Source organism: Leptonotus elevatus, chromosome 1, assembly GCF_054856555.1.
Source record: "Leptonotus elevatus isolate MCC_2025b chromosome 1, RoL_Lele_1.0, whole genome shotgun sequence".
NCBI lineage: Eukaryota > Metazoa > Chordata > Actinopteri > Syngnathiformes > Syngnathidae > Leptonotus > Leptonotus elevatus.
The window spans coordinates 7184753-7202992 of record NC_141239.1 but is presented as its reverse complement, the minus strand read 5'-3'; the positions used below and the strand labels follow the sequence as shown (position 1 = coordinate 7202992).

The 18240-nt window shown below is 38.0% G+C and overlaps 1 protein-coding gene across 3 annotated transcripts in view; it reads left to right on the top strand.

Annotated features, from left to right (window-relative positions):
- Positions 1-18240, top strand: part of LOC147180527 (3',5'-cyclic-AMP phosphodiesterase 4C-like) — a 72726-nt gene that overhangs the window by 18276 nt on the left and 36210 nt on the right. The window contains exon 1 of one of the 3 annotated variants that reach the window (XM_086072485.1): positions 9340-10672. The exons of the other annotated variants lie outside the window; for them this stretch is intronic. Coding sequence (XP_085928611.1) covers positions 10545-10672 — 128 coding nt within the window. The 5' untranslated portion in view covers positions 9340-10544. Of the gene's footprint in view, positions 1-9339; positions 10673-18240 lie in introns of those variants that run through there. 3 annotated transcript variants of the gene reach the window in all.

The following is an 18240-nucleotide window of genomic DNA, read 5'->3' as shown; positions in this document are numbered from 1 at the left end:
ACGGAAGACGCACGGCAGCTTTTCAACCCGCAGGCACTCGTGCATCGGGTACGTATCCATTCTCGGTTGGCAGTTTTGCGACGACCGAGACGGCGACGCCGGCGCGGCGTTATTTATGTTGTTTTCAATGTTATGCTGACAAAGATTTTGCCGTCCGGATCTTAGCGTTCTGTCAACTCTACCGCGACCTTGAGGTTCCGCCAATATCAAATCTCAAACTATTGCGCACCTTCTCTAATGCCGTGTCTGCCAACGATTGGTTTGGTACTGTGGGGAAAGTTGTTGGTGGCTGCTGTGATGGCGCCGAAGGCCTCGGGGAAGCAATGCGGATCAATGTCTCTGTCCGCTGACGTTCCTCCTTGGGGTCTATGGACAAGAGCCAATCTTGATGTCTGTTAGGCACGACATGATGATCATAATGTGGTCAAGGACAGTTTGGGTCTCATTAGAGGACTAACCCAAAACGCTACACCAGTTCAGTCTTCAATCTGGGACTATTGTAGATTCAAAGCATCAAATGACTCGTTCGGTGCCATTGACGGCTTTAGACGTCAAAGGCGCTGAATGAGTTAAACGGCCAGAATATCTTCAAATTTCAACTCGTGCGAGTCAAAATAGAAGAGGGTTTTTACTTTCTCTCAGCATCAGATATAGAGAATGTCTAAAACATGGGTGTCAAACATACGACCCGCTGGCCGGATTAGGCCCGTAAAGGGGTTTAATCCGGCCTGCGAGACGATTTTGTAAAGTAATTTTTTTTAATTTTATCGGATCAATTAATCAGCCAGCTAATTCTTAATTTCACAAGCAGTCCTCAACCGAGCAATGCAACTTGTACACGGAATCGTCCTGGATGTCATTTATATTTTACACACAACTTAAAAGTTACGGTTTGTCTATTTATGTTTTTAAAAAACATAGACCGACATAAACGTGTTAAATATGACACACATTCAATTACTGGTAACACAAACACATATGACAAGGATTAATGTCCTTATAACTTCATTAACTGCGCCACCCAATGCATTGTGGGAACAATATATATGCAAAACATGTAGATTAACGTGTTATTTTTGGGAACAATATGATTATAGTTGAGCTTCGTAATCTGCGTATAATTGACGACAATTGTTTTCAAGTTATATACTAGGGGTGTGCCAAAAAATCGATTCTCATAAGAATCGAGATTTTCATTTAGTACGATTCAGAATAGATTTCAAATGTCCCAAAATCAATTTTATTTAAATTATTTTAGTCTCGCCTTTGTCTGTGTGTGCCTTTATTTGGAGCGCTGTTCATGTTGTACCCGATTTGGCCACTGAGGGGCAGTGCGGTTCCACACCGTCTGATACACTGTTAAGTTGTAGCCACATTAGAGAGTAGAAGGAAAAAGTCACGATCAAGTTATTCCAATAAAAGTTGTTGTTTTGCAGTGGAGCCGTTCTTTTAAGTGATAAAAGTGCCGCGAGTAGCACGCTAATTAGCATTAGCGAGTCAGACTGGAGTCGATCATTACAATTCCTTGCACATTTCTTGATTGAAGCAAAAATCATTGTCAATCAAATCATTTCGAATCAAAAATCGTTCCTAATCGAAATTTGATTCTGAATCGAATCGCAGGCCCAAAAATCTGAATCGAATCGTGAGACATTGAAAAGATTCCCACCCCTGTCATATACCATTATTTTACCGATCCGGCCCACTTGGTCATATATTCCCCTGCATGCGGCCCCTCACATCATATGAGTTTGACACCCCTGGCCCATGAGCTGTTTGCAGACCGCCTCCTTGCAAGTGTTCTGCAAAACCTTTCTGCACTCTGGGCATAAGGCATGTGCTCGATCGAGAGTGTCATCAAATCTCCTCCAGCCTGTTGGAATCATATGAGAAGATCAAAGCATGAGATTGCAAGCTACAGCGAAGTGAGCAGAACAAACCTTTTATCCTCTTAGGTAAGAACAGGAAGACAACTTCCTGGTTCGAACAAAAATATCCTTCACTGGAACTGTAAGGCATCATACAGTATATATTTGTAACGTGAGAGAAATGATGATCTGATCCCATGAATTACACATGTTATGTTTTTTTTTTTTAGTGGTTGTGGTAATAGGGAGAATGTCACGGTCACAATTGCGGAGGAAATGGGGATTGATTTATGAGATGTGTGAGTGCGTCCGTGGTCATTTTGAAACACGGAGTCGTAATCGTAAACTAGTTTTGTGTCAAAATTGAATGAAGTGATGAAGGAAGCGCAATTAAAATCTCACAGCGACGGTCTGAGATAACGACGGATTTCCGGACTTTTGCGCGCTGCGTGTGAATACCGGAAGTGCATTGACGTGCCCACTTGTAAAATTTTGGCCAAACTCTCGAAATCCTTCACCGTTCCCGGCTTCGAAAGTTGAAGCTTCAGCTCCCTTCACAGCTTTTCTATTGTCTTGAGATCTGCCTGAGACTAAACATGACCAATCTTCTGCGTTCTTGCCCAGGAAAAGGAGTTTTTTTGTCCAAAGCTTTTGATTGTTGGTGTCAGTAGTCGTAACCTTTTCCAATCATACTCGTGCGTTAAAAGCAGGATTTCTGGCGGATCGGACAGGCGTTCCGCGGGAGTCCGAATTTTATCGGAGTTGTCAGGAAGCAAATGTACACGTTTTATTTTGGATTTTTTTTTTTTTCTTACTCATACACGAAAAGTTAGCAGGTGTCCCTAAATTAGTTGTGAAAATGTGTTATGCGCATCACAAAGAAGTGTGTTGTGCTCCATCTCACAACAGAGACGGCTGTATTCGGAAAAGTACCAAGAGTACCAGGACACCATTCATTCGCGCGCGCGCGCTCTCTTTCACACGCTCTGTCCGTCTGTCTTAACCCTCTCTCCTCCTTTCTTTCTTCTTTCTTTCCTTCTTCCTTTCTTTCTCCCTTTCCCCCTTTCTCTCATCCTCTCTTTCACTCTTTTCTCTTAATTTTTCTTTCTTTCTCTTGGTCTTCCCCTTCTACATCTCTCCTACACTCTTTTCCTTTCTTTCTTTCTTTCTTCCTTCCTTCTTGCTTTCTTTCTTTCTTTCTTTCTTTCTTTCTTTCTTTCTTTCTTTTTCTTTCCTTTGCTTGGTCTTCCCCCTTCTCTTTCACCTCTCTCCTATACCCTTTCTTTGTTTGCTTGTTTCTTTCTTTCTTTCATTTTCTCATTTCCACTTTATTTTTTCTTTCTTTCTCTCTTTCTTCCTTCCTTCCTTCTCACTCTTTCTTTCTTTCTTTCTTTCTGTCTGTCTTTCTCTTTCTTTCTTTCTCACCCTTCTATTTCCCCCTCTCTTCCCCTTTCTTTTTTTTCTTTCTTTCTCTCTTTCTTCCTTCCTTCCTTCTCACTCTTTCTTTCTGTCTGTCTCTTTCCCTTTCTTTCTTTCTTTTTTCTTTCTCTCTCTCTCACACGCTCTTGCACTCCCTAACACTCTCTCCCCCTTTGCTCGCTGTCTCTCTCTCTTTCTTTCCTTCTTGCTTTCTTTCTGTGTGTGTGTGTGTGTGTGTGTGTGTGTGTGTGTGTGTGTGTGTGTGTGTGTGTCTCTCTCTCTCGTGCAAAAAAGTTGACTGACTGCAAAAGTGAGATAATTTAGACAAAGAGGTTCAACGCACAGACGACGGGGTGGAGAAACGGCGATAGAGAGGATGTGGATGTGATAGATAATGGAGGTTGTAACGTAAAATTTGGGGGGGGGGGGGGGTGTTAGTTGGTTCGGTGGCTGTTGTCGAGGGTCAAAAGGGAAGAACAATTAATTTGTGAATTGGACAAAGAGTGGAGGGTCAGAAACGAGTTAAGATCAAACTCATTTTTGAGCAAAACAAACATGTCAAGTGAGGCCATGCAAGTAGAGGGCAATAGTGTCAATGTCGGAGGTCTGTTCACGCTGCACCCCCTTACCCGAACGCACACACATATTTGTCAATAAGGCCTGTGTGGCCGCTCTGTGCGTCACTGCTGTACTCTATAGTTTCAGCATGACTGATTTCCCCCAATCGCCTGGAGAGCTTCATCGATCCCCGGGGGGGAGGAGGGGAGGGGAGGGGGGGGGGTGGCAGCAGCAGCCCGTGACAGCTCCAACATAGTTCAAATACACCAGCAACACCTCTCCTGCGGGCGGGACAGCTTGTTCCGACAACAGCTACTACCTTTGTAATATTCTATAAGTGGGCGGCGAAAAACAGGCCTTTGTACAACAAACGTGTATTTCAGAAAGGAACATTTTTATCTCGGTACACTGGGCTCTGATGCAACAGTGTCAGATGACTGCTGCTTGTAGCCACTAGAGGGGGGAGCTGACTATGTTATGCCTTGGGCTGATACACAGCAACAATGGCCTCTCTTACATGTAGCACTTTTGCCCCCCCCCCCCCCCCCCCCCCCCAGATTGAATACTCTTTCTTAAATAGAATAGGTTCTAAATCTATATTATGCAATTTGTGGAGTTACATGCTCTTATTTAAATGATAAATGTTGGTGTTTGTGTGTGTGTGTGTGTATATATATATATATATATATATATATATATATATATATATAGGGCTCTAAAAGTTAAAGCATTATCTTTGGAGATTAGTTGAATTTATTTAAAATATTCTAAAGTGCTGAGTTAACAGTTTTATTTACTCCTGAGGCTTGAAAGAAATGGTGAGGGTTAGGCTAGACGATAACGAAACTAAACAAAAACGGTCGTTTTACTTTCAGTTTATTTGCTTGACACTGGTAAGAGAAATGTAAAGTCATTTGTGCACTTTGCAAAGCCAAATTCAAATAGCATATTACCCCCCATGGGGAACATGGAGAAGGCACGTATTTTCAAGGATCAATCAAACCGATTAGAACTTTCTGTGAATCTAAATATGTGTACTTTCTATTTGATGATTTTACAAGTTAATATATACGACAGGCGTCGTAGAAAATAGATGTACAACAATGTGATTATCACGGTTGATTATCGAAAACTGCGATTAATTAATTGAGAAAATTATTAATTAAATATATAATACTTGATATAGTATATTCTGAATATTGCAATCCAGCTAATAAAAAAAGAAGCCATCCACAGTCAGGTATGCTTTGTGTCAAATACTTCGTTTTCTATATGATAGATTCTAAAATTCAAGTTTTTGCCACTCCATCCATTCATATTATGCATGGGCATATGAATGTGGGAATGCTCTACAGTCAGTCCCGCAAGAAATGTCTTTTTTCCAGCCCTTTCTCAAATGAAGAATATGAAACATGAGATGGTTTCGGGAGTGCCATCTAAATGCAATACTTGATGACATCATATCCAGTTAATTAAAGTTAATGCACGCAACACTTCACAGCGATGACATGGACTGGGCAAAAATGTCCAATATGTATATATTTAATTTGACAGGATATGTCATGCCTTTTTGGGGGGGGGGGGGGGGGCAATCTGATTCCATTCCGATTGTTTTAAGGTAAACAATTACTTTACATTGTGTGCCTCCAAGTCCGTCCTTCAGCCAATCACCAAGTCAGACGAGGCCAAAAAATCTCACTGTCGACTGTCGTAATAACAGCTGACACGCCGATAGCCTTTTACGACACCTTTTACGACAGTCAGCGCGTGACGTTTCACGTAGCAGAGACAAATATAACCCTCAGCCCGATGCTGACACCTGCTGTGGTTGCTTTGTTTACACATCACGACGTGCAGTATGATCAGCATTTGTACAACGGAGCTTTAATTGTCTAAATCAGGGGTTGCAACTTGCGGCCCTGGAGCTACATGTGGCTCTTTAGTCCCTTTCCTGTGAATCTCTTAAAAATAAACACATAAAATAAAGTAGAAATGAGTTGGGTGGTTTTAAGTTTAAGCTTTTTAATTATTATTATTATTTTTATTCAAATGAATTAGCAATTTAGATAAAAAACATGAATAATTAAATATTCCAAAAATGCCAGTCCAAATTTTTAAGTTCTCAGAAAAAAAGAGAGATAAAGGGTCAATAAATACGTTTTTAAAATTACCAAAAAATATCTCAAAAGGAAAAGCAGAAATTACCATAAAATGTCCCTGAAATTGCCAAATGTCAAAGAATTAAATACGAAAGGCAGAAAATAAAAAATGTCCAAAAAGTAACCATAACATGTCCAAAAACGTAAGAAAGGCAGAAGGCCACCAGAAAAATATCTTTTGAATCGCCAAAAAAGTCAGATTTAAATAAAATAATGAAAATAGCCGTAAAATGTCCAAAAAAGGAAGAGAAGCAGAAAATGAGATGGCCATAAAATTGCCTAAAATGCCAGAAATTTCACAGAATGTCAGAAAAGTCTAAAAATGTATGAAAAAAACAAATCCCAAAATAGAAAGCAAAAGGTAGAAGAAAATAAATCTCAAAGCACTGGATGCTGCATATTTATGTATTCTGGTGCAGCTCTAATTAGCATGAGACTAACGAACACCACAATATTCAAATGTTTTGCGGCTCCAGACAGATTTTTTTTTTGCTATTAATTTGGCCTAAAATGGCTCTTTTGACAGGAAAGGCTTGCTTAAATTAATTCAGTAGAAATGCTTGTTTTGGGGAGTCTAATAAGTCAGCTTGGCTTCACGCTTCCTTACAGCTGTCATGAGAGTCAATATTACTCTGTGCGCCATTTTGATGCCTCAGCAGTTTTGAATTGTTTCCACTAGATGTCATTATTGTGTAACATTGTAGCATGTAAAAGTATTGCAGTTATATGTGACAGACGGCTGTTAATGTACACTGCATAAGAAAGTTAGGAAGTTTGTACCAACAATGCCTCTTGGCAATAAATCTTGGCAAATGTGTTCATTTCACATTTAAGTAGCGAGCTTCTGGTATCCCCTGATTGGCAGCACCTTGTTTATTTTTAATTTTTTGATTTGGGTAAATTGAATCGCGACCTTGGTCATGGAATGAATGAATGAATGAATGTCGGTAAACAAACATGATTTCGTCTGACAGTGCTTCTTACATGCTTGAAAAGAGCTCGTTATCCAGGAATGCCCGGCCCTGCCTATGTGTGGCCAACATATGATGTCATGAGGCCCCTTTGTAATAATGGACGCCCTGGCTTTGACGAGCCAGGACTTTTTGGGGGGGGGTCAGGGGCAACAAAGGATGCGCCTTCAGTCGCTCACCTCGCCTCATCACCTCAGCCTCCATTTCAAGTGTTTGACGGGATGATCCTGAGCAGAAGCAAACATTTGGCGTCTGTCTTGCTTCAAACGTCCGCTCTCTTCCACCCCGGTGACGCACGCTCATGAAAAAGTGGGAAATCATCTGGTTTGCTGCTGGCCCGTAATGTGTGCCAGCGATTGTCAAAGGCTAGTAAGATTTGTTTTTGTTGGAATAAATTTACATGCAAACCCTTTTTACTTTCATTTAAAATCATGTTTCACACATTTTACATTAGAAATGTCACGGCACAGCAGCAGCAAACAAAATGTCATAAAACATATTTACGATGGGGCAAAGTATTTGACCAGTTTCCCATAGACTTCCTATTGGATTTTGGCCAAATACTTTTTTTTACGTACAGTGGTGCCTTGAGATATGAGCTTAATTCATTGCTTAGCCACTCTAGTAACTTTTGAATAAAAAATACTTTTTACAAAAAAAAAATAGTAACATAATTATATGGAATGTAAATAAACATCGGGATTAATTAAAGGTGATTGCGTGGCTCCTTTTAGTGTGCGTCCCTGCCTGTGACTATGTTGCTCCACCATGTTCCAAACGGGATGATAAAACTTTACCTGTACTGACTTCAAGTTGTTTAGCATCAAAAGCTTCAACTTGAGGTTGGCACGGGTTTAAGCTTCATCGCCCTCCTGAAGCAGCTGCTGAGTTATAGTCCAAATAATGAGAACATTCCAATTTTGTTAGCCACTCCAGCTTATGACTCTGACTAATGCTGCATTCGAGGATGGTCGGAAGTCGGACTTTTCCAGGAAGTGTGTATGGGAACGTCCCGTTGAATTTGGAAATTGCACTTGCGAGGTCGGGGAGAAAAAAAAAGTACCCCGACTGCTCAGAAAGTTTGCTGGAGGTCAAAATTAGTTTTGAGGACCAAAATAAAAAACTAAAACTAACTAAAAATAATCGTCAGACTTCAAACCAGCTGTCAAGTCGCCGTCGTTCGCCGAGATGCTCGTTTGCTCACGCAAAATAAAAATTGGTTGCAGGCTTGCAGAGCGTGGTCTCTCTGAGCCACCGTAGTGCGCGCGCTTCTAAATGCATGCGTTTCGGCTGCATTCTATGCTATTGCGACATCTAGTGGTCTTTTTTTTTTTTAGAAAGTGTGGCTTTAACCTCAACGATTCCTCATACTGTTTACTGGCCAACGGCAAAACCCAAATAATTTTTTTGCTTTTGGTAGCTTTAAATCCGTCCTTGTTGTGTCTGTTGTAACAGCTAGCTAGCACTAAGCTAACCCCTGTTTGGGGTCCTCTCTCTGGTCAAGCGTCTTTTGTGCTAGGTTGGCATCAGCAAAGTAACGACAAATGTGTTGATACACTTTTTTTTTTTTTTCTCAAATGTTGGATTCCCTTACGGCAATTTGATTTTGTTGCCATGTGATTAAAGCAAGGCTTTGGAAATATTTGAAAGAATGCTATGGTAGAGCAGATGGTGTTATTCATTCTTTAAAGGGATACTTCACTCATTGCGGCATTTTCAGCAGTAAAAAGTTCATATTTTGTCCAGAATGAATTTGTTAACTTTATTATTTTTCTTGTTACAATTAATACCTTTAAAAAAAAAAAAATCCACTTGCTGTTGATTTGAAGATGACATCACCTGTGCTGAGGAAGTAGGTAACGACCAATCATGGCTCACCTGTTTTCTGGGTTTGGTCAGCAAACTGAGCCATGATTGGTCGTTACCTACTTCCTCAGCCCAGATGATGTCATTCACTGCCAGCCCAAATGGATTTTTTGACGTTTATAGCCGTCAATGGCACTAAATGAGTTAAAGGGATACTTGACTCATTTTCAGCAGTAAAAAGTTTGATAACTACATTCTTTTTTGTATACAATTAATACCTTTAAAAAAAATCCACTTGCTGTCGACTGAAGATGACCAAACCCAGAATACAGGTGAGCCATGATTGGTCGTTACCTACTTCCTCAGCACAGGTGATGTCATCTTCAAATCAACAGCAAGTGGATTTTTTTAAGGTATTAATTGTATACAAAAAAGAATGTAGTTATCAAACTTTTTACTGCTGAAAATGAGTCAAGTATCCCTTTAACTCATTTAGTGCCATTGACGGACTATAAACGTCAAAAATCCATTTGGGCTGGCAGTGAATGAGTTAATATCTTCCTGCTTTCAATCATTGAAATAGCAAATATTACTCCCGTGGCTCCTGATTCATTAAAACAGATGATTCTTTAAGCCTAATACTAATACAACTAATCTAAGTGTGGGAACACAGCCTGTTAGGTTCCCGGCTCCTCATCTTCCTGGTCTTATGTCCAAATATTTCCTGTTTAAGTTTTCAGCAGGAGCGCACAGAAGGTCGACCGGCTACAGTTTCATATTTACTTAACACATTTCTGGTCTTCAAAAATACATTGCCCCTGGCCGACAACATACTGTGCGCGCGCGCGCGCGTGTGCGTACGTTCCCTTTACCTAACATAGTCAGAGCGTAATAGCGTGTGTCCAAGGGGGAGATCCCCGTCCTGTGATTGTATCAGGATTCAGCGTGTGGGTCGAGAGAAAAGCAAGGAGTTAAAATGGCTCAAGCATTTGGGGAAGGCTGAACCCATGCTGGCGAAGATCCCGCCCCCCTTTCGTAGCTCTGACCTCAGTCTCAAACTCGTTCCTCTTGCGTGTGATACGCGCACTTGCTGGGTCACATGCCCGCACACACATTTACTCTTTGACGCATACACACACTCATGCACATTCTGCAGGAGCATTTGGACGAGCAGACCCCCCCACCCCCACCCACCCCCCACCCAAAAAAACAAACATGAGCAGAGGGCTGGTGTGAGTGAAGTTGGTGGAAGGAAGAGGAATTACTTGTTTTTGTTTGCTGTGTGATTAAAAGGTGCAATAGCCCAAAGGCAAGCGGAGGAAGCACAGAGTGAAACAGAAGAAGAGCAGGGGAGCAGGAGCGGCGCCACATTTAGACCTGAAGCAAAGATCCACGTTGAGGACCCACTCCTGAGAATGAGATGACGTCCTTTCGTCCTTAGGACCAAAACAAGACAAGGAACTCGAGGAATCCAGGTGCTCAGGAAGACCATCGTTCCGATCTCCTCACCTCAATCCAAAAGGGGAGAACCCGATTCGTTCACGGGAATACACAAGGATGGATTGCATCACCCCAAGCAGTCCACCACTGCTCGCCGACCACCGCTCCTAGAACCGGCGTCCACTCTCGCCGGGGGGGCATGACAACTCCCGGGAAGCCGCGGAGAGCCGGACGGTCCGACAGAACGAGGAACAGGTCGCGTTTTTCCGGGCACGAGAGCCGACCCCAGCTGAGGAGAAGCCAGCTGTCCAGAAGACGGGATCATGAGCGTGCCGAGCAACTGCGGGTTCTGTTTTTCCGTGGAGCGGACCGTCACGGTGCGCGGAGGGAACAAATGGGGTTCGCCGTGTGCTGTCAACAGGCCCATTGACATCATACAGAGACGCAGGCGGTAATTAAGAACATTCTCATTTGTCTTAGTCTCAAATGTACACGCATACACATTGTATATCGTCACTGTCCTGTGAAAAACACTTATGTCCATTATTTTATTTTTTTTATGTTTTTGGGATGTCTTCATTCAGTTTAACTCATTCACTGCCATTGACGGCTATAGACGTAAAAAATTCATTTGAACTATTTCTATTAGTTCAACTTTTTTTTTAACAAGAGTATGAAAACATAAAACAAAAATGATTGTACATTTAGAACAGATATAAAATTTAACTAGTAATAAAGTTAACTAGTGAAGTCATGCAATTAATTACCAAAAAAATAATCGCCTGATGCCCCTAATTTTAAATAATCTTCTTTTTTTTAAAGTAAATTAAATTTATTTCTTTTTTTATTTTTAATAATCTTTTCTTTTTCCTTTTTTTAAAAAAAAAAAGAGAAAAGATTATTAAAAATTAGGGGTGTCAGGCGATTAGTTTTTTTAAATCATAATTAATCGCATGACTTCTCTCTTTAACTCACGATTAATCACACATTTTATATCTGTTCTTAATGTACAATGAAAAAATTCTAGGTTTTCATACTGTTAACAAAAGGGGAAAAAATGTTAAACTAATAGAAATTGCTCAAACGAATTTTTGACGTCTATAGCCGTCAATGGCAGTGAATGAGTTAATCCCATAAACGTAAAAATATTTTTTTTAAATGACAAAAATGGACATTAGTGTTTTTCACAGGGCAATGACGATAAATATGTTCAGTGGGGCTAATGCCTTGGAACGTATTTGCAAATCCGTTTCAACGTTTTTGCACGCACGTCCAAACGTACTTGCAAATACATTTAAATGGATTTACATTTAAGTGTATTTGCAAGAACTTTCGAATGTACTTGTAGGCTTCATGCTAAAAAAAAAATCTCTATAGTGCCACGGGCTATTGACTTAAGGCATGCTCATAATTCGTGGCATTATGGAAATCATGCATTGCAGACATCGTAATAAATCCTAAAAATTACTAATAAATAATGTTTACAATTTAATTTTTATTATTATTTATTATATTTATTTTAATATCTATTTTATTATTATTATTATTTTATTTGGTTTAATGTAGTCCAAATACAAAAAAAATCAACTTGCACTGCAGATATAATAAATCATTAAAACGTAATCAATTAGTCAAATTGGTTAATGTCATTCAATTTTTCTGTCTGCGGCCCCTAAAGGAAAAAGTTTGGACACCCCTGATGTAGGCCAAATGCTAAAAAAAAAAGTGTATTTTTTTTTTAAACTGGCATTCTGGGGAAAAAATGCTAGGTTTTTAGCAAATTACCCTACAAGTGTTTATAAACCTATATTTACTTGCTAATAAATTTGAACGTATTTGCCAGTCCAAACTATTTACTCCACATTGGCAGTTTGACACTTCCGTAATTTTTGTAGTCAGGACAAAAATAACATTGTTGCTCTCGTGCCAAATAACAATTTTAGTTTCATTCGACAAAAGTAGTCCTTTGCCAGCATCCTGTTGCATCTGTAAGCAATTACGAGCCTTTAGGGGTGGGCATCAACTACTTGTGGATTTCTTGCTATTTGTGGCCAGGCTATTCACTTTGTTGTTGTTTTTATTGGTTTCTACAGTATTCTTACTATCTGTAATGCCCTTGCATTTGGGAAAGGAGAGCCACAGTCACTTATATTGATCCCGGGCAATAGCAAAACACAGCTTGCGCAGGAGCTGCTATGTGTCACAGCTCACACTCGCACACAGTCTCGCCCATGTCCCACGCCACCCGACCAGGCCCCGCCTCTTAAATACACATGCATTTACACAGACACTATAAATATATACAGTGTTTTTACATTTTGTGCTTGCAATTAGTTTTTCATCTTTAATTATGTTCATAAAAGTGTGTGTTTGAAGCATGCTTAGTGAGTAGTGAAATTACATTCTCTATTTTTTTTTTTGCTCCCAAAAACGTATAAAAACGTTCTATTTTAAATGTTGCAATGGTCCCGAACACGTTTTTTATGCCGCATACAGAAGGCTTCGATGCAGCCTCTGAACTAAAGAGACCGCGAAAAGCAATGGTTGTTATTACAAAAACGCCCAGCAGGTGGCAGCAGAGTATAAGAGATCAACCAGTGTTTTAAACAGATTTGTGAATAATGATGAAACTTTCTACTATATTCTAATGCTAATTGCTGCAAAATGGAAACAATAGAAAAAAAAACATTCCTGATGAAATAAGAAACTCAAATTCTTCTTTTGGTAGGTTCCATGTTTTTTATAGCAATAGAACACAATATCCCGTGGGCCTTGCAAAATCAGTAAACCAGCTGGGAGCGAAGGGGGTTGCTTCAGTGAAAATGGCTGGGGGCGTGAATGAGTTAAAAGAAAGTGTTCCAAAATGTGGGTTTTCAGACACCACCTGTAGTTTTTAATTTTGTGTGAGTGACCTAAGAGGACAATCAAATGGCACCAGATCCACCAAGTAGGAGGAGTCAGACCATTGGGGGGGGGGCTCTGGAAGTAACAGTTAGAATGTTGTAAACATTAAAATCGAGTAAACAATAAGAACAACTCTTGGTCAAGTTTTGCTCGCGCTGTGATATTTACAAAAACATTCCTCAGCTTTTAGAGACCGTTTTTGTTTGCTATTTTTTCCATGAAGGGAAGCAGTGAGACACTTTTAGTGTTTTTAGTCATAAGATCCCAAAAACGGGGCCAGAGAAGCACCAACGTATGAGCTGTAATTATCTTTTTACGACATCTTGCTGTGAACATTACTGTGTTCATCCTGTAAGTAACACACATCCCTTTTTTTTTTTTTTTGGTCATCACAGCGTGAAAGTCAAACACTTGTTTTGTGACTTTCTTTAACCAAGGAGACCGGACGCTGAGATAAAATCCTGTTTACATTACGGTATTCTGTGCTGTCTCGTGCAGCAGGCGTGTTTAGCACATAGAATACACACATGTAACATTTGGGAGGTAGGACGGAATGTTGCACAAAGCAGTTGTCTCTTCTAACTTTAATCGTGAGTCAATATCACCACAAGCTAACTTTTAGACTTCCCCTTTTTGACAAAAAAAAAAAAGAAGTAGAGTTTATGCTGTTATGAATGCATATTTGCATTATTATTATTTTTTTGTAGATGAATTGAATGCAAGCAGTGAAATATGCAAGCTTTGCTGACAGGGTTGACATTTTTGGGCTAATGTTAGCTTTACGAGCACGTCGTGGGCTTTTTCACCGAGCAACATGTTTCAGTTAGAAGGCTGACTGTTTGAAAGATGGATTTCGCATTTCGAAAAAGATGATCATTTTACTGCTATGTGGGAAAATCTTTATAACGAGATCTCAGAGCTTCATTGTTTTGCCGAGTAATTTTGAGGACACCAATTGGCGCTTTGCAGTGATATTGACCCTCTTTTCATGTTTTTGTGCAACTTTGAAGTCAATTTTTTTTTCTAATTTGTCAAATTTATGCAACCAAAGTCGTTCATGATTCGAAGCATGACTCACCTGTTCTTCCTGATGTGACGAATCAGCAACTTTTTCCAGATTGGCTCTCGCTTGCTCATGCCTTTGCGCTGAAGTCATCTTGAAGTCTTTTTAAATCACACTTGCATTGGTGTCAGAAATGACGACATTAAAACTCATTCACTGCCATTGACGGCTATAGACGTCCAAAATTTATTTGAACAATTTCTATAAGTTTAACTTTTTTTTCCACTTTTGTTAACAAGAGTATGAAAACCTAGATTTTTTAAATTGTACATTTAGAACAGATATAAAATTTGTGATTAATCGTGAGTTAACTATTGAAGTAATGCGATTAATTACAATAAAAAAATTGAATTGCCTGACGCCCCGAACTTTTGATAATCTTTAAATTGCGTCAGGCGATTAAAATTTTTAATTGTAATTAACTTCAACAAAAGTGGGAAAAAAAATTTAACTAATAGAAATTATTAAAATGAATTTTTGACGTCTATAGCCGTCAATGGCAGTGAATGAGTTAGTAAAATACAAATAAAACAGTATAGGTCAAAGGCATAGTTAGCATAGGACCAAATCAGCATTCGTGGAGAGAAAAATGTGACGAGATGATTTACCACTGAATTATTTCAGCAAATTTGCTACATAACAAGTGCATATCAAATAAATTCAAGAAAATCGCTGCAATTGGTACCACACGATTGAATTAAATTAATCCAATGGGAATATATTCAATTTAATTACCTCATTCTCTGCCTTTGATGGCTATAGATGTCAAAAAATCATTTTAGCTATTTCTATTGGTTTAAAAAAAATTTGATTTTTGTTAACAAGAGTATGAAAACCTAGAAAAAATTATTGTACATTTAGAACAGATATAAAATTTGTGATTAATTGTGAGTTAACTAGGGAAGTCATGCGATTAATTACGATTACAAATTTTAATCGCCTGACGCCCCTAATTTTTATTAATCTTTTCTTTAAAAAAAATAAAAATTATTATTTAAAAAAAAATGTCTAGGCTTTCTTACTCTTGTTAACAAAAGTGAAAACAAATGTTAAACTAATAGAAATTGTTTAGTAGTTTTTTGACGTTTATAGGCGTCAATGGCAGTGTATGAGTTAATTATGGGTTCATTCAATTTAATATATTCACTTTCAATTAAATTAGAATTAATATAATTAAACTGAATATATTAGGTTTAATTAACTCATAATTAAACTCAATATATTCCACTTTGTATTAACTTAATTCAATCGTGTGTTACCAATTGAAGCGATTTGTTTTTTTAAGATGGTCAACAATTCAATTGTAATCTTAAATTGTTTCAACAATTCTCATTTTAGAGTAAAAGAAGTAGCTCTCACTTTCACTTTTAGTGTAAATTTACTTACCCTCCAAAATAACTCAATACGTTCACATTGTCTAAACAAACAGGAAAAGGGGGGGGGGGGAGGAAACAAAAGTGGGTACACCCCTAAGTGAAAATATCCCAATTTGGAAGAGGGTGATCATGCTCAGGGAAACAGGTTGGACAAAAAAAAAGATTTCACACGGCAGAGCCCAAACAATCTCCTTGCTTCACACGACATCTCGTCTGGAGCTCGTTTTTTTGAGTCACGGTCTTGACCTTTGCGAATGCATCCACTGATGGAAAAAAAAATAAAAAATGAGCGGATGCTGGAGAGTAAAGGTCTCCGTCTCCATTATTCTCCTGAGGAATAGCGTGGAGGAGCGACACGTGAGATTAACGAACATGTCAGCTCCCATGTTTCATTTGCTCATTAGACATCCAAAAGTGATTGATGGCGAACTGTGACATTTTAGGCACTACATCATTGTCACGGTTTCATCTTCTCTGTAGTACTTAATTCACCTTACGTATGCAAGTAGGACACAGTGCTGCGAGTATCTGTCTCTCTGACAAATACAGAGTTTTAATAAATGCACATGTGATACAAGAGACTAGACTCATGTTTGCATTATAAATATTTGAAGCAAGATGACGGCAGTTTAATATTTTTAAGTATATTAGCGCAAATTGCATTACCCTCGCAGTAGTCAATTTGTCCACTTTGAAAATTTAACTCATTCACTGCCATTGACGACTATAGACGTCAAAAATTCATTTGAACTATTTCTATTAGTTTAACATTTGTTTCCACTTTTGTTAACAAGAGTATGAAAACCTAGAAAAAAAATGATTGTACATTTAGAACAGATATACATTTTTTGATAAATCGTGAGTTAACTAGTGAAGTCATGCGATTAATTATGAAAAATTTTAATCGCCTGATGCCCCTAATTTTTTATTAAAAACAGAAACGATTATTAAATATAAAAAAAATAATTAAATGTACTTTTTTTTTTTTTAAAGAAAAGATTATTAAAAAATTAGGGGTGTCAGGCGATTAATTTTTTTAAATCATAATTAATCGCACGACTTCACTAGTTAACTCACGATTAATCTCACATTTTATATCTATTCTTTATATACAATAAAAAAATTCTAGGTTTTCATACTCTTGTTAACAAAAGTGGAAAAAAGTGTTAAACTAATAGAAATAGATCAAATGAATTTTTGGCGTCTATAGCCGTCAATGGCAGTGAATGAGTTAAGAAGCATAGATTTGCATATTTTGCAAGTTTTGATCAAATATTTCCACATGCCTACTCTTGCAGACCAACAGAGCGAGCAAAACTGTTAAACTAATAGAAATAGTTCAAATGAATTTTTGACGTCGATAGACGTCAATGGCAGTGAATGAATTAATAGAGCTTAGTAACATCAATCTCTTATTTAGCGTAGTTTTAGTTGGCTAAATATTTCGACAAATTCATAGTAATTAATTAATTTAATTAATTTAGGAAGTTGCATAGCACTCTGTTTACAGTAATTCGTAATTTATGCACACGTCTTTTATTAACTTGAATACTGTTAGCACTGAGAGGAGAGAAGAAAACCTTTTATGTGTTTTTCAGATCAGACCAAGAATTTTGGAACATTGGAAGCTAATGTTTTACTCGATGTGTTTTCTAATGGGAGGTTTGTCAAATGTAAAGTAAAAAGTGGTCAGAATTAGAGTATAAGTTAAGTATAGATAAACCCAAAAAATATACAGAAGAACAAGTGAAGAATCTATTTGTCTTTGGTTAATTCCCACCACTGAAATTTGTGGTATACTTTAAAATGGTTAACCGAATGGCATACACTGTAAAAAAGGACAGTAGAAAATTTAAGGGAAATAAATTGTAAAATAAGAAAATTATTACTTCAAATTAGCAAAATTATCTGCCAACAGAACAAGAAAATTTTACTTCAATTTACCTGTAAGATTTTGAAAAATAAGAAAATAAAACTAGGCCCATATCAACCACGGTGGTCTTGAAAATAGTATTTTTAGACTAAAAACAAGTCATGGTGACTTTTTCAAGCTGTAATAAATAGAACTATTTTCTTTAAATAGATAAGTATTTTTTTTACGCTTGGATAACTTAGCCGGAGTGTCAAGCAGGGAGGTAACAGGTCCCATTTTTATAGTTTTTGATATAACCCAGCCAGGGATTGAACCCACAACCTCCAAGTCCGAGGGTTGGCACACTAATGCTGGTACTGGAAGAAGAAGAAAAATTGCTTAGTAAAGCTAACGAAACGAACCACTTAAGCTATATTGCACTTTTGTCTGATTGTTTTCATATTTGTATTTTTCCCATTGATCTTATTGCTAAATTCTGCTAAATCTTAAAATAAGAAAATTCAACTTGAAAGCCCAGTTCAGGACCTTTGATGTTGGTTATTTGCCATCTTAAAATGTGGAAAATGCTTGTTTTAAGCCTCACAGTACTGAAAACTGGCTGTTAACACTCAATGCCAAGACTGTTTGATCAAATAATATAATTAAGTAATATGTATCTTAAAATAAGCAGAATAATCTTGCCTGACTATTTCATTTTAAGTAAAAAAATAACTTGTCAAAGCAAAATAAGAAAATTTAGGTTAAATTTAAGAAATTATATCTTAGTTAAGATTTCAGTTTTTGCAGTGTAGTTGCCTAAAAGT